Source organism: Cupressus sempervirens, chromosome 11, assembly GCF_028749045.1.
Source record: "Cupressus sempervirens isolate cs-2001-9-10 chromosome 11, ASM2874904v1, whole genome shotgun sequence".
Lineage (NCBI taxonomy): Eukaryota > Viridiplantae > Streptophyta > Pinopsida > Cupressales > Cupressaceae > Cupressus > Cupressus sempervirens.
Window position 1 is genome coordinate 753,990,723 of NC_143128.1, and position 15,722 is coordinate 754,006,444.

At 34.8% G+C, this 15,722-nt stretch overlaps 1 protein-coding gene across 1 annotated transcript; it reads right to left on the reverse strand.

The window, feature by feature from the left end:
- Positions 1-1,178: 1,178 nt before the first annotated feature.
- On the reverse strand, positions 1,179-3,223 carry LOC149531790 (uncharacterized). Its single transcript, XM_089810340.1, has 2 exons — positions 2,113-3,223; positions 1,179-2,023 (listed from the first exon to the last, which is right to left on the reverse strand). The coding sequence occupies exons 1-2, from the start codon at positions 3,016-3,018 to the stop codon at positions 1,331-1,333; spliced, it is 1,599 nt and encodes a 532-aa protein (XP_089666466.1). The 5' UTR covers positions 3,019-3,223; the 3' UTR covers positions 1,179-1,330.
- Positions 3,224-15,722: the final 12,499 nt, after the last annotated feature.

A 15,722-nucleotide genomic window follows, 5' to 3' on the forward strand; every position in this document is an offset into this window, starting at 1 on the left:
CATGTTGATTTTGAATTCGGGCCCTCTCCGTGCTGATGTTATAAAAGAGATTTATAAGCACTCTTGTAAGAAGATAAGAAGTTCATATAATAAAGCCCACATACATATGAATTACAAGATGGCTCATTGAATGAATACTAGAAATCATGATATAATTAAGAAATCATTTAGTAATCATTGCTCATTCTTAAAAGTAAAAATTTTGTATAACCAATAATAGGGGACAAAAGTGAGTTGGATGCTAGTAGTTGGTGCAAGTGCCTAATCTATATCGTGGATAATTAATTCATCTATTCCAATAGTTTATTTGTCTACACAATTTTTTTGAAGCTTCTTGGCATCTCTTTCCTTCAGTCTCCACCCTTTTCATTACCTTTGTTGGATTTGCATGATATTCCTTTAAACTATACCCCCACTTTGTGATAATTGCATTGGGTTACCTTTTGAGACTAAGCCTTATTACAAGCTAGGGTTGTTGTTGCACCAAAAGGCTAGCCTATCAATGCTCAATTAGTCCAACAAGCTCCCCCCTCAGTGTTACACAAGGAGATTCAAACATCTAACAAAGCTCTTATACTATTTGTTACAAGCTAGAGTTGTCATTGCACCAAAAGATTGACTTGTAAATGCTTGATACAACTACTAGACTTATAGAACACAAGAGGTTGTTGAGCCATGTCACGAATCTTGAAGAGAAATGCTAGCAGTGAGTCCAACATGTATTTCCCTTATCTAGGTACACATTTTGCATGACACTCTTGAACTTTGATTATTGACATGTTACACTAGGTCATCACATTTGGATCATAAGTTTCAGTATGTTTCAATATGACACCTAGCATGTTAGATATTCAAAGTTTGACTGCCAACAATTGTCATGAGACTTGAGGTTTATATAGCTTGAACTTCATACTCCCTTTTTACCATTCAATTGTAGTAGTCTCTCTATATAACCTAAAGTGTTATCAATGGCCAATTTAGACACCAAAATTGCTCTTAAATAGAATTTCTTAAGTAAAAAAAAAAATTTAAATTAAATTAAGAGTGCAATTTCACATATACTAGACTACATTGATGCAAGTTGTCTATAGTGTTATAATAATTGCAAATAATCAAACATTTGATTTTGATAATAAAATGTGAAGGATGATAATCAATCCAACAATTGAAGAATGATATAAAATAAAATAAAGTAGATATTAGATTAAAATGTATAACAATATTTTCAAACTTTAAACTATGAGAATTTCTACATAAAATAGAAACACAAGGATGAGGCTAATACAAAACGTCAACCTCCATAACACTGAACCAGCAAGAGCGGTTGCAGTTAGTGTGGGGTCATGAGCTGACTGAACTTGAAAGCCTCCTTGACCAGGTTAACCACGTCATTGGTCACCATCGAATCCATGTTATCACCGATTCCATCGTTCCATTTCGACCAACGGCTGCTGAGAGCGCACTCCCGTCTCTTCCGTTCCGTTTCGCCCTCCATTTCACTCACATTTGCGATACGGAATTTGAAGTCCTCCGTCACGAACGTCTCCGCCTCTTTATACCGTATATTCGTTACTTCATACCGACCTCTGGTATTGAAAACAAGCCGCTGGTCGGGGGTTCGACTTGCCCAGGCGTCATCCACCCATTTAACCATATCTTCCTCTTTCTCCATCTCTCTGCCGTGCGACATCACTCCCAGCCTGAAATCACTTACATCTTTTCCCTCTCTGCAAAAGCTGATGAAACCGTGTCTCGTCGGATCCTTGCGAACCCTACTGATCTCCGCCTTCACAGGAGTCACAGAAAGAGCCACAAATGGATTTGACTCACATGGCGAATAAAAGTTCTTGACATACTTTTCTCGCTGCACAGCATCCATCAAGCAATCTGAGGCTTTCTTCGCCGACCGCTTCGCCTTTTCGGCGGCCGCCAAATCGCCTGAATGAAACTCGATCTTCAACAGAGACTTTCGATAGGCTTTCTGAACATCTTCAGCAGATGCTTCAAAATCCACATCGAGTACCTGCACAAAATAACCAATTTTTTTCCCAAAATCTTAACATTATTAAAGCCAAAGAAATCTCCATTTTAAATTTTAACCTCTGTGAGCACCTGGAAATAGTCATTCGAAGTAAGGATCCGTTGTACTTCGGCGTTGTGCACGATCCCTTGCTCTCCGATGCAACGCACTGAGATGTTAAACCGCCGGAGCGGCTGTTCTCCCCGATCCGCAACATGAATACTGATCTTCATTCGCGATGAAACCTTCACGTAGTCAAGCCTTTCCAGGTGAAGCTTTGCGTTCTTTACGGCGCCATCTGAACAAGCGTTGGAGAATGCGCGTTTTAAGACCTTTGTTCTGCAAAGTTGCTGTAAATTGGAGAGCGAAACGAAACCCTTGTCCAACAATTCTTGGCAGCATCGGCCGTGGAAGAGATCTTTGCCGAATCTGACGATCATCTTGACGTTTCGCATCATGTCCTGATTCTCAAAGCACGGTAACAGATCTGATTTATAAGCTGAAACTTGCCAATGTGGAAGAAAATCTGTGCAAACTGACATTTTGCTGGAAAATGCAGCCGCCAGATTATCATCAGAAGAAGACAAGGCTGATGTCATCTCTTCCCCACTCTTGAAACACAAATACTGTCTATTATTGTTCTCAGGAGTGTATGAAATTTCACCTGTATAATTTTCCAAGGAGACTCTTTCGACGGCAAGCAGGGAATCCTCAACAGATTTACAAAAGCAAGTACGGTAAAATTCAGGGAAGTATCCCGCGCTCTTGCTCGCAACAGCACGGCTTATCAGACGCCTAACGGAATTAATGATTCCAAGCACAGCTTCTCTGGAATCGCCACGAGTTCGAAATTTTCCAGAGGGGCGCAGAAGCGTGGCTAGAGAAATGCCTGCCGATTGTCGAAAATTTTTGATCGTTCGCCCTTCTTTACCAATGACGAGTCCCCATGCTTCTTCCGGAACATCAATTTCCATTTGAAAAAACTGTGCAGAGCTCATCTTGCAGCCTTTTAACAGAAACCTCGCAACGGCGGAATGGTAATGCAATTGAACTCTCGATCTTTCACAACAATGTTGAGTAGGAATAATAAGGGTTGTTCTCTTGAATTTAACTTTATCTTCAGTGGTGCGCCTATGTTGATTAATTTTGACATGCGTTCGTACAAAATTTGCGCGTTAAATATGGCTCGAATATTTTGGAGGAAACTTATTTCGCAAGCATGTTACCCAAAAACAAAAAGAATTCCCGTCTTTTTCATTCGAAATTAAATAGGCAGACATAGTTTGATTCGGTACTTTGCTTTAGATGATGCAGTCTAATCGCATCGGATCATATAAGGTTTGAGGAATCAAAGGTTTCTTGAGAAGACAATAATGTAGATTTAACAAATAAATAATTTAATTCTGGAATGGTCGACTCTGGTTGGGGGGTTTCGGTTCCTAGTTGGGTCTCATAATTCATTGCGCCTCCCTCTATTTTCTATGGGATGTGGCTATCCTCCCTTCAAATTGCACCATCGACTAAATTTCAAAAAAAATGAAAACACAATGAAATTTTCAACATTTGATCTTCATGATTTGTATATTTTGTGATCAAAAATAACAATTTTTTTGAAAAATTTCGCTTTTTTTTTTGTCTTTGGTGCATTTTGTCTGGAGATTAGCCAACACCTCCTCCATGGAGCCCCTCTTTAGATATTCTTAATGTTGTTAGAAGCATTTGCTGTTAGGACTTTTCTCTCTTTACTTTAGAGGGAGTATCTTAATTTTGCATTATCTATTGAGGTGTCATCTTTTTTTAAATGAACTATAGACTTTAAGGAGATGGAAAACATCATCATAAATCATTACAAAAACGTTTTAGAAAATTTAACAATATTTGTCTTAAGAAGATTTAAGGAACTATTAAGTAATAGATCTTCTCTTACATGAGAAGTTGGTGAATCCAAAGAATTTCTCTTGTTATATTGGTGAAACCCTTGCATATGATATTTGCAAATCTAAAGAAGAAGAGAGTCCAAATTTCTATTTTATGTTAGGAAGATTATGTGAAGCAACTCTATCATTTTGGAGTTTAGGTGCAATGATATAATGGATGGGTTTGATCCCGATCCACTAAGTAGGCATGTTTCTTGAGGCTTGAGCACCCCTCACATGAGTTTCAATTTTTTATTTTGTGAAGTTGTGTGTTATACTGAGAAACACTTCCTGCACGTAAAAGTTTTATTGCCCACTTTTAGATCTATTTCTATCAATAGACCTTTGAAAATATAACTTATTTTAATGCATAATCATGCACATGTCGAACAAATATAATTAATTTAATTTCTTCAAAAGAACGATACTGTTTCTTGAAGTTATTCTCAATGACACAAGCTCTTACATTCCTAAAATGGCAAGGGAAGGTAAGGCCCACACATATTTAGTAGAGAAAGACTATAATTGAATTAAAGGATGGGAACCAACAATTCCAGCATAAGAAACCTTGGTTGAGAAACCACAAGCCATTGTCCAACACCTACTTTTGTCTTCCAAAGAGTCAAATTCAAGAATTAAAAGATAACTAATGCAAGTGTAAATCTTCTTCCTTTATGCCTTCCTTGCAACATTAAAGACTCGTGCATATAGCTAACATAGCTTTGGCAAACATATGTTGAATCTATAGATGAGGGTGCAATCCTTTAAAAATTCTTGTCCATCATGGATCTTATCCTAGATGAATCTATGGAATAGCTTGTAAACTTTAAAATGGAAAGGCTCCACCCAAATTGACTATCAGCTTAGGAGGGGAAAAAGAAATGAGAAAATCGGTCATCCAATCCACATCTTGACAAGGGAGAGATCTACTGTGATACTTAGCCAAGGCCACATCTATCTTGGATGACCCATCAATTTGGCAATGTAGGTTAGAGTTTTAATATCAACCAAATAGTTTTGATCATATACAATAGGAGCCTTCTATTGGATTGATGCAAAAGATTGGCCAATGACCTAGTTAACTCAAGAGGCATCTATTCATGTGGCTTCAATTTAAATTCAATTGATATATGCTAAATTCAATAGTTTATAAACATAAAAAAAAATTTATATCACCAAAAAATTATCATATTATATGTGAATAATGGAAAGCTATTGAATGTGAAAATTGAATATACACACCTACTAGCACTCTTCTTAGATGGGTAGGTTCAATAACCTTTCAAGCCAATTTTTTTAGGCACTAGTAAGGATATATTTTGTGTAGTTTTTCCAAAGATCAATGTACTTCCTCTATTTGTTATAATGCCTCCCTTCTACAATGTGAGAATAATGTTAGGATCTAAGGAAGTTATTCATCTTCCTCTACTTTTCACTATCACAACATTCTATTTCCAAAAAAATAAATACAAAATAATGCAATAATAATCCTTATCTAGGGTGCCTTTCTCTACTGAAATATATATTACCTTCGATTTAGAGGCGCATGCCATTAAGGTGGGGTCTCCTAAAGAAAGCATGTTGCATAAGTGGTGATAGTTTTTCAACTAAATTTTCCTATGAACTTGCAACATGCATATTTATTCAATCCTGATTCACATTGGTGGGAAAGAGATCTTTTACTTCTTATCTTTAATGTCACTTAAAATGTTTTTTAATTGAAATAAACTCCCCTACTCTTGGTTATTATATGAATGTGGCAAATTTCTTAACTTAATTGTTTGTTAAAGTTTTGAAATGATCTAAATTAATTTAAAAAGTAAAGAGAGAACATTCTCAAAAGAACTAATGAAACACAAATTTAGCTTAATTTAATATAATATTTTTGTATTTATTGATCTTTAATGAGTAAAATAATAATTGAGCTAAATGATGACATATAATACCAACATTCTTATATGCATCATTTGAAAACTAAAATAATTTATTTTGTCTTTTTTATTGAGTCAACAAAAACTATAGTAAAATTTGATATTGTAGATTTAATTAATAGTTGAGTTAGTCATTTTATAAAATAAAAAATCATTCATAATATATTGTGCGTAATTCTATCCATCTTATTTCAACACTCATATCTAGAAAGTTAGATGAGCCCTACCTTAGTCATGCTCTTGTCTTCACACTTGTTACACACTTACAAAATACCAAATTGTATTAGTAACATTACCATGCAAATCAATAATAGATAATCAAAATTAGTTACATCACGTATTTAATTATTGATAATTGTAATTGTCTCTTAGCAAGTCTATAGTTTTATGAATAATTAGGTCCTAGGCTAATTTAGATTATGAAAATAATATATTATTATCTAATAATGCAAGGGATCCATAATTAAGCATTTAAAGATATGGCAATCTAAGAAGTTGGGAATTCAACTTGGAAGTTAAGTCTTTCAAAACATTATGAAGTAGCTTGATGGAGTTACACTTGTTTCAAGAGTTGTTTTTCCTAAGAAAAATCTTCTACAAAATATGTATTATTTATTATTTCCAAAGAAATACTTTTTTTTGTTATTTAATTTTGGAATGCTCGACTCTGGTCTAACCAAGTGTCTCGGTTCGTAGTCTGGATCTCAAAATTCATTGTGCCTCCCTCTATCCTCCATGAAGCCCCTTCTTTAGATGATCTTAATGCTATTAGAAGCCTTTTTTGTGAGGATTTTTCTCTCTTTACTTTAATTCAACATTTGTATTAAAGGAAATACCTTAGTTTTGCATTATCTTGTCTAGGTGTCATCTATTTTTAAATGAACTATAGACTTTAAGGAGATGGAAATCATCATCATAAACCATTACAAAAAATTCTTAGAAACATTAATAATATTTGACTTAAGATTATTTAAGGAACCATCAATTAATAGATCTTCTCTTACATGAGAAGTTGGTGAATCTATAGAATTTCTCTTGTTGTATTGGTGAAACCCTTGTATACAAAATTTGCAAATCTAAAGAGGAAGAGAGTCCAAATTTTTATTTTATTTTAGGAAGATTATGTCAAGTAACTCTAGCATTTAGAGTTTAGGTACAATGATATAATGGTTGGGATCAATCCTGATCCACTAAGTAAGCATGTTTCTTGAGGCTTGATCACCCCTCACATGAGCTTCAAATTTTCATTTTATGAAGTTGTGTGTTATATTGAGAAACACTTCCTTCATGTAAAATTTATATTGCTCACTTTTAGATCTATCTCTATCAATAGACCTTTGGAAACATAACAAGTACTTTAATGAATAATCATGCACATGTCGAACAAACATAATTAATTTAATTTCCTCAAAAGAATGATACTATTTCTTGAAGTAATTCTCAATGACACAATCTCTCACATTCCTAAAATGGCAAGGGAAGTTAAGGTAACTACACCCAAATATATTTAGTAGGGAAATACTATAATTGAATTAAAGGATGGGAACCAAGAATTCAAGTATAAGAACCTTGGTTGAGAAATCACAAGACATTGTCAAACACCTATTTTTGTCTTCCAAAGAGTCAAATTCAAGAACTAAAAAAAAACTAATGCAAGTGTAAATACTTCTTTGTTTATGCCTTTCTTGCAACATTTAGAGACTTGTGCATATAGCTAACATAACTTTGGAAACTAGATGGTGAATCTTTAGATGACGATACAATCCTTTAAAAATTCTTGCCCGTTATAGATCTTATCTCCTAAATGGATCTATGGAATAGCTTGTAATCTTTAAAATGGAAAGGCTCCACCCAAATTGACTTTCAGCTTAGGAGGGGAAAAAGAAATAACAAAATCTAATAAGGATAATTTTTTTGTATTTTTCCCAAAGATTGATGTTCTTCCTTTATTTTTTATAATGCCTCCCTTCTATGAGCAAGAATAATGTTAGGATCTAAGGAAGTTATTCCTCTTCCTCTACTTTTCACTATCACAACATTCTATTTCCAAAAAAGAAATACAAAATAATGATAAACAATAATCTTTATCTAGGGTCCCTTTCTCTACTGAATTGTATCTGACCTTTTATTTAAGGGCACATGCCATTACGGTGGGGTCTCCTAAAGAAAGCCTATTGCATAAGTAGTGATGGTTTTTCAAGTAATTTTTCCTATGAATTCACAACATGCATATTTATTCAATCCCAATTCATTTAAGGGCACATGCCATTATGGTGGGGTCTCCTAAAGAAAGCCTATTGCATAAGTAGTGATAGTTTTTCAAGTAATTTTTCCTATGAATTCACAACATGCATATTTATTCAATCCCAATTCACATCGATGGCAAAGAGATGTTTTACTTCTTAGCTTTAATGTCACTTGAAATGTTCATTAATTAAAATAAACTCCCTTGCTCTTGGTTATTCTATGCATGTGACAAATTTCTTAAATTAATTATTTGTTGAATGTTTTGAAATGATCTAAATGAATTTAAAAAGAAAAGAGGGATTGTTCTCAAAAGAACTAACTCAAACACATTTAGTTTAATTTAATATAAGATTTTCTTATTTATCAATCTTTAATGAGTAAAATAATAATTGAATTTTAATGATGACATTTAATAACAACATTCTTCTATGTGTCATTTGAAAACTAAAATGAAATAGATTTCTTTTTTATTTAATTAACAACAACTATAGTAAACATTTGATATTGTAGATTTAATTACTATTTGAGTTAGTCATTTTATAAAATAAAAAAATCATTCATATTATATTATGTGCAAGTCTGTGCATCCTATTACAACACTCATATCTAGAAAGCTAGACAAGCCCTACCTTAATCACGCTCTTGTTTTCACACGTGTTATACACTTACAAAATACCAAATTGCGGCAGTGATTTTACATTGCAAATCAATAATAGATAATTAAAGTTAGCTACATTACATTTAATGATTGACAATTGTAAGTGTCTCTTAGCAAGTCTATAGCTTTATGAATAGTTAGGTCCTAAGCTTATTTAGATTATGACAATAATATATTATTATTGTCTAATAATGTGAGGAATCCATAATTAAGTGTTTAAAGATGTCGTAATCTAAGAAGTTGGGAATTCAACTTGGAAGTTAAGCCTTTCAAAACATTGTGAAGTAGCTTGATGGAGTTACACTTGTTTCAAGAGTTATTTTTCCTAAGAAAAATCTTCTATAAAATATGTATTATTGTTTATTTCAATCGACATATTTTCTTTTGTTATGTAAAATGTAGATTGCAAAAAAAAAAGAGGGTGTGTGCGCCAAGTTATTATTTTAAATATATATATATATATAGATGCATCAAATAATCTAAGAAAATGAGGGAGAGAAGAAAGACCACCTCCTACACCATCAAACCCTCCACTCGTCACGACACAACCACAAAACCCTTCACTAATATAACCACAAGACCCTCCACTCAATATTCCCATTCAACAACCACCACCTCTTATAAACCCTCCGTGCATACAATTGCATCATTTAAGTACTACACAAGAGGACCTCATAACCTGCATCTCACAAAATAGTGCTAACATTACCCAAATCGTCAATAGGTTGTAGTCATCTTCACTTTCTCATTACTCAACCCTAGTGAATACATTTGAACAAATGGCCCAAAATACAAATGAGGTGTCTGGGGAGGTTACGAAATGGGGTACATGGAGGGATAGGTGTTGTGTATTTTATGCCAATGGGTTATCATATTAGCAAGTAAAAGATAAAGACACAAAGAAAGGTACTATATGTTCTTTTTTCACTGATACTACATCTGGCAACTCCCTATTATACACAACCAAAACTTTTCCTATTCATTGGTGCACTCATGCTAGGATGAGATAATGTTTTTGGGATAGGTGGTATATGGTATTTGACCTACCACCATGTAATAATTATGAGGTACCTCTATATTTTTTGAGAAAGCTATATTGTGAGTTCATCCTTGGCAAGAATCCAAATTACTTTGACATCTGCCAGTTCGAAGGTAGAGGGAGAGGCTCTGTGCAGGATAGACCTGGGGCTCATACGGTGGTACCACAAAATGAGAGGAGACATATAACAAAAAAAACCATGCATCATGTTGTGCTCCTATCAATTGTAAAGGAGTCTATTGATTTACATACTCTTCATGTGGTTGCATCATTGATAGATGTTATCATTTAGCATGGCTCATAGTTAGGTAGTTTTCCTTCACCTATGGCACCCTGACCATCATCAGATGCACATTTAGGATTATCACAACATGCAACAACTCCATCATCATCACCTATGGCACCAAGGTCATCACAATATGTGATAGCTCCATCATTATCACCTATGGCACCTTGGGTATCATAGCCCACAATAGCTCCATCAGCATCACCTGCACCACCAGTGTCATCTTCACTTGTGTCACCCACACCACTAGTTTCATCTTCACTTATGTCACCCACACCACTAGTGTCATCTTCACTTGTGTCACCTACACCACCAGTGTCATCCTCACTTGTGCCACCTACATTGTTATCACATGCATCATTATAGTCTTCAGGGCCCAATCAACATTTTTTTTAGCTGTCAGCATGTGTGTGATAGGATAGATATGGAGGTGTCTCAGGATGGAGTGTCATCTCATCCATGTGTACATTGTGGGCATACTTGTTATTCATATAGAGATGGGGATTTCAAACTCATAGATGATTTGATGGCGATGGTCTTTGGTGGACATGATACACAAGTTTGTTTCTTTGAGTTTTGAGATGATATTGTTTAATCACCTAAATATTGTAAAAGTAAAAAAAATTAAAAAAATTATAGATCACTCTAGATTGACATGCAAACAATATGCAATGAAGGGTGTAGCAAGCAGCTTGAGAACACCACAGAGTACTCGTTCTGCTAGAGGTGTGAGGTTGGGAGTAAGAACACCTAAGTTAAAGTTTTTTAAATATTCTTAAAAGTACAATACTACATTAGCTTTAAAATATTGTTTCTTTATCGATATAACACTAATAATCCACTTATAGATTCTCTTCCATCTCCTACCAATGTTGAAACCCTCCCATTCATCAAATCCATCCAATTCCCATCCACATCTCTTGCTCCTAGCATTACCCAAACTCCATTTAATGAACCTCATGAGTTTTGACATGATATTATTTAATCACCTAAATATTGTAAAAGTAAAAATTTTATTTATTTTATAGAGAACTTTAGATTGATAAGTTCAAACAATATGCATTGCAAGGTATATCAAGCAGTACGAGAACACCACATAGTACTCATTCTGCTAGAGGTGTGAGGCTAGGAGCAAGAACAATTGAGGTAAAAAAAAAATTTAATATTCTTAAAAGTACAATAATACCTTTTCAATATCATCCTTCAAGTCCTTCTTGTGTCTTCTTGCCCTCCTATGATCTTCTTGTTATTATTGTGTCTTCCTTCCATTTACAACATTGTCTCATATTTATAACAATACTCTTTACTATTTCATAGGGCTTGTTGGGGGCTAAAATTTCTCAAATTGATGATGTAACACAATCTGCCATTAACTTTGGCCCTGAGAGCTATGTGGTATCATAGCTTGTACACTTGTCAAGTTTACTATTTGAGTTGAACTCATGATGTGTCGTATTGATTCCTCTTATGTTATATTTGTTTCTTCTTTAGGGTACTCCAAAAACCTTGAGGTCTGGAGGAAAGGGAAGGAAATCAACAAGAACATTGAAACAAAAAAAGGTATTAAATACAAGTCAATTTTATATTTTGAAATTTATTATGAATGAATGTATATACATCTACTCAATATTGATGAATACATGTTGACTTGTTTTTTTTATATATGTAGAAACAATTTAGTTTTGTAGAGTTGATGAATGCACCTAAGATTTCAGATGTTGAGGCAATGGAAGAGGTAAAATCTCATATTTTCATTCACATAAATTTTAGGTTACAGTATGCATTTGTTCTATATACATATTAAATAGTTCTATTTACAAATGAGTACATGTTTTTTTTTTCCAATTTTATAGTAATTATCAACAATTTGTCTTATTGACATGTGTTATTTATCTTTTACCTATTACATCACTCTTTGAGACTTCGTGCAAATCATTTCCCATTTCATTTTGTTAAGAGTCTCGAGCGTCAAAGATGGGGTCAAACAAATAGAGGTCAAAGGTATGTATGTAGAGTCTTAGTTGAAGCCCTCTTGTGATCTCAATTTGGATTGCTTGTGCGTGTGATAGAAATCTCTAATGCCTACTCTACAATTCTAATATCTTATCGCTTACCATATAGGTTGTGCCTCATACCAGCATTGATTCATCAGTGGTTGTGCCTCCTTCTAGCATGAGATATCTAGCTCAGGCTGTAGTATATATATATTTTTTACTCTATTTGGAATCTCTCATGCCACTCTATAATGCTAATATTTTATCGCTTACTATATAGGTTGTGCTTCACACTAGCATTGCTTCATCAGTAGTTGTGCCTCCTACTAGCACGGGCTATCCAGCTCAAGCTGTAGTATATTTTTTTATTTTTTTACACTATTTGGAATCCCTAATGCCACTCTATAATGCTAATATTTTATCGCTTACCATATAGGTTGTGCCTCATACTAGCATTACTTGATTAGTGGTTGTACCTCTTGCTAGCACGAGAGATCTAGCTCAAGTTGCAATACATTTTTTTTTATACTCTATTTGGAATCCCTAATGCCACTCTATAATGTTAACATTTTATTGCTTACCATACAGGTTGTGTCTCATACTAGCACCGATTCATCGGTGGTTGTGCCTCCTGTGAGCATTGATTCATCGGTAGTTGTGTCTCTCATTGTCACTCTACCTCATCATTTTGTTAGGACTCCCAACCATCAACGAAGGAGCTCATTATCATTATCATCTAGTCCAACTGTGGGACAAAGGGATGAGGCAATGAACAACTCAAATATCCACAATTTAGTGTTGAAAATATTCAGGTCTAACAATGTTACTGAGAGGGGAGGGGTGAATCAGTAAGCTTTAAAATTTAAACCAATTCAGCATAATAACAAATTCACCATTCATTCATCTACTTTACTGAATGCATGAAAAGATTAACACACTGATTTGGTGACCCAGAAACCTTTCAAATTGAAAGTAAAACTGGGGTGGGGATGATGCCCACGAAACTTCAATACTACAGTATAAAGTTGGCCGGTTAAGGCTTACAATGATCACTTTTGGTGATCTACCCTGTTAGGAGCAAGTAGGACTGCTAGATCCACCTTGTTAGAGGATTTACAAACATACAATGAAGTATGCACTCTGTTAGGAGATTTACATAAGACTGTTAAGTCTACCCTGTTAAAGGATTTACAAAACTGATTCATCTGTTAGGATAAAGCAGTGGATCTGCTTGCAACTGATTTGTTGATTAGATCTTATGTACTAATCACTTGATGTGATGGATATATCTTTGTTGCTCCTTGATAACCTTGCTGAATACTTCGCTTCTGATTCTTTTTCAATTCGCTCAATTACATTCTTACTTCGCTCTTGCTTGACTATTACTCTTCTTCATTATATCTTTTGTAAATGGTACAATACATTACATATATACCATTCCAATATTTACAACAACAAGGTCGGCCAAACACAAGTGGAAAAAATATTACTGAGTCGGCCAGATAGTAGAAAACTCAGGTTCCTCAAACTTACTCGGTGACCTTCTGACACTCGGTATCCACTACATTACACAACATCGTCATGCACTTGGTAGAGGTAGGGGCTCGGTCCGTACTAATCACTCTGAGTAGCTTGGAACTTGGTAACCACAGGTGACTCGGTAAACATTGTGTCACTCGGTAGAAACTAACTCTTTCAATTCACTTGGTAAGCACTGAATACTTCTTTTTCCTTTCTATCTTGGTAATCACTGAAACCTTCATTTACCTTCCTGACTCGGTAAACACTAAATCCTTCATTTACCTTTCTGACTCGGTAAATACTAAATCCTTCGTTTACCTTCCTAACTCGGTAAACACTAAATCCTTCGTTTACCTTCCTGACTTGGTAAACACTAAAACTTTCGTTTACCTTCCTGACTTGGTAAACACTAAAACTTTTGTTTACCTTCCTGACTCGGTAATCACTGCTGAACATACTTGGTAACCAACAAATGCTCGGTATGAACTATAAACTGAGTGATGAACTCGGTAAGCATTTAGAATCAAATAAGTGTTGTAACTGATGACAAACGTATCATTATTCCAATAATCTCCCCCTTTGGCATTAGTGACAAAAACACTTATGAGCCAAAATTTATATACAAGATCTGACAAAACTGATTTGATTATGCTATGTTGTGTGCTGAATATACATGGGCTACCTTACATATAACTCCCCCAGACAATATACACAAGGTTTTTACATGAGTTATATGACTTTATTCTTTATTACTTTATTAGCTTCTCCCCTTTTGTGTCTGATTTTTTGATTTTCCTCTATATATTGTTTTCTCCCCCTTTTTGACAATAATGCCAAAGAATAAATAATGTATTTACATGGAGACACCAAAATGTGTGATAAACTCAGAATGTACCTGAAGAATTAGTTGCAGAGTTTTATCCCAATTGTCTTGCAGGATTTTACATGTGGAGAGAGCTACTTGAACTTCTGCAGAAAGTTCAATCACATGGTCTGCAACAGAGAAATTATTGTCATGGATCAATGTTTTTGAATATGCAATGTGCTTCTGCATTGTGTTCATGACAGGAAGGATCATATTCTGGATGTCAATCAGAGTAGACCTGATCCTTGCTTCCTCTCTCAGCAATTCTGCCTGTTTCTCTGACAAAAATTTGATTCTCAGATGATGGGATGAACTTGCACTGTGGTCAGATTGCAACATTTGGGCACTGACCTTCATATCCGCATCAATTTTATTCAACTTTTCTTTTACTTCCTTTGTATACTCGGTAACATCACAAAGTTTTGCAAAAAGTGAGGTTACATTATTAAAAGAATTTTCAATGTCAGAAAAAATTGAGGTTAATTCAACCTGTTTTATTGCTAAGTGCTGAGAAATGTGCTCAAGTGCCTTATATTCAAATTTCTTTTCTGCTTTCTCTATTAATTTTTCTTGTCCTGAGATATCCTCATTGAATTTATTCACCGCTTCTTCTACTTGTAAAAAAATGTGTTGAGATGAATCCACATCAACACCTATAGCCTCAGTTATTATGTTTTTAGCACTCTCAATGATGTTGAATTCTCTGTCCCTTTCATTCCTTAGCTGCATTTTCTATGCCTTTTGCTCTAGACGCTGACTAGCCAATCTCAGTTCATTAACTGTAGCAGTTTCTAGATTTATCTGTGGAATGACAATTTCTTCATCCAAATCTATATCACTATCTGTAAGCAGCACTCTCAAGGGTGTCTTTGGTTTATCTACAGTACTTACCTCCTTTCCTTTTGAAGTAGATACAATGGTCGATGCTGCAGGACTAGCAGTCAAAACTGGAATGGGACCAACTAAAGGTAAACTAAGAGAGGTGTTGGTTGTATCAAAACTTGATATACTTCCCAAAAATGATGTACTAGTCAAAAATGATGTACATACTGGTATATTTACAATTGGAGAACTGACTGGAGCAAAAATTGGGGCCAATGTGGCCGAGGAAGACAAAATTGATATGAAACTTGGAAGACTTACTGTACAAGCTGCAGGTGGAAGAGATACACTCAGTGAAGTGACTGCTGCAGTGGATGACTCGGTGGCTGATGATGTGCTTGGAAGCTCAGTAACTGAAGAAGT

What these genes read in the sequence shown, in the direction of transcription:
- LOC149531790 (XM_089810340.1), bottom strand. Translation starts at nt 3,018, where the DNA reads ATGAGCTCTGCACAGTTTTTTCAAATGGAAATTGATGTTCCGGAAGAA. An exon ending in CTTCGAATGACTATTTCCAG is followed by an intron (nt 2,024 to 2,112) that starts GTGCTCACAGAG and finishes TATTTTGTGCAG; the next exon opens with GTACTCGATGTGGATTTTGA.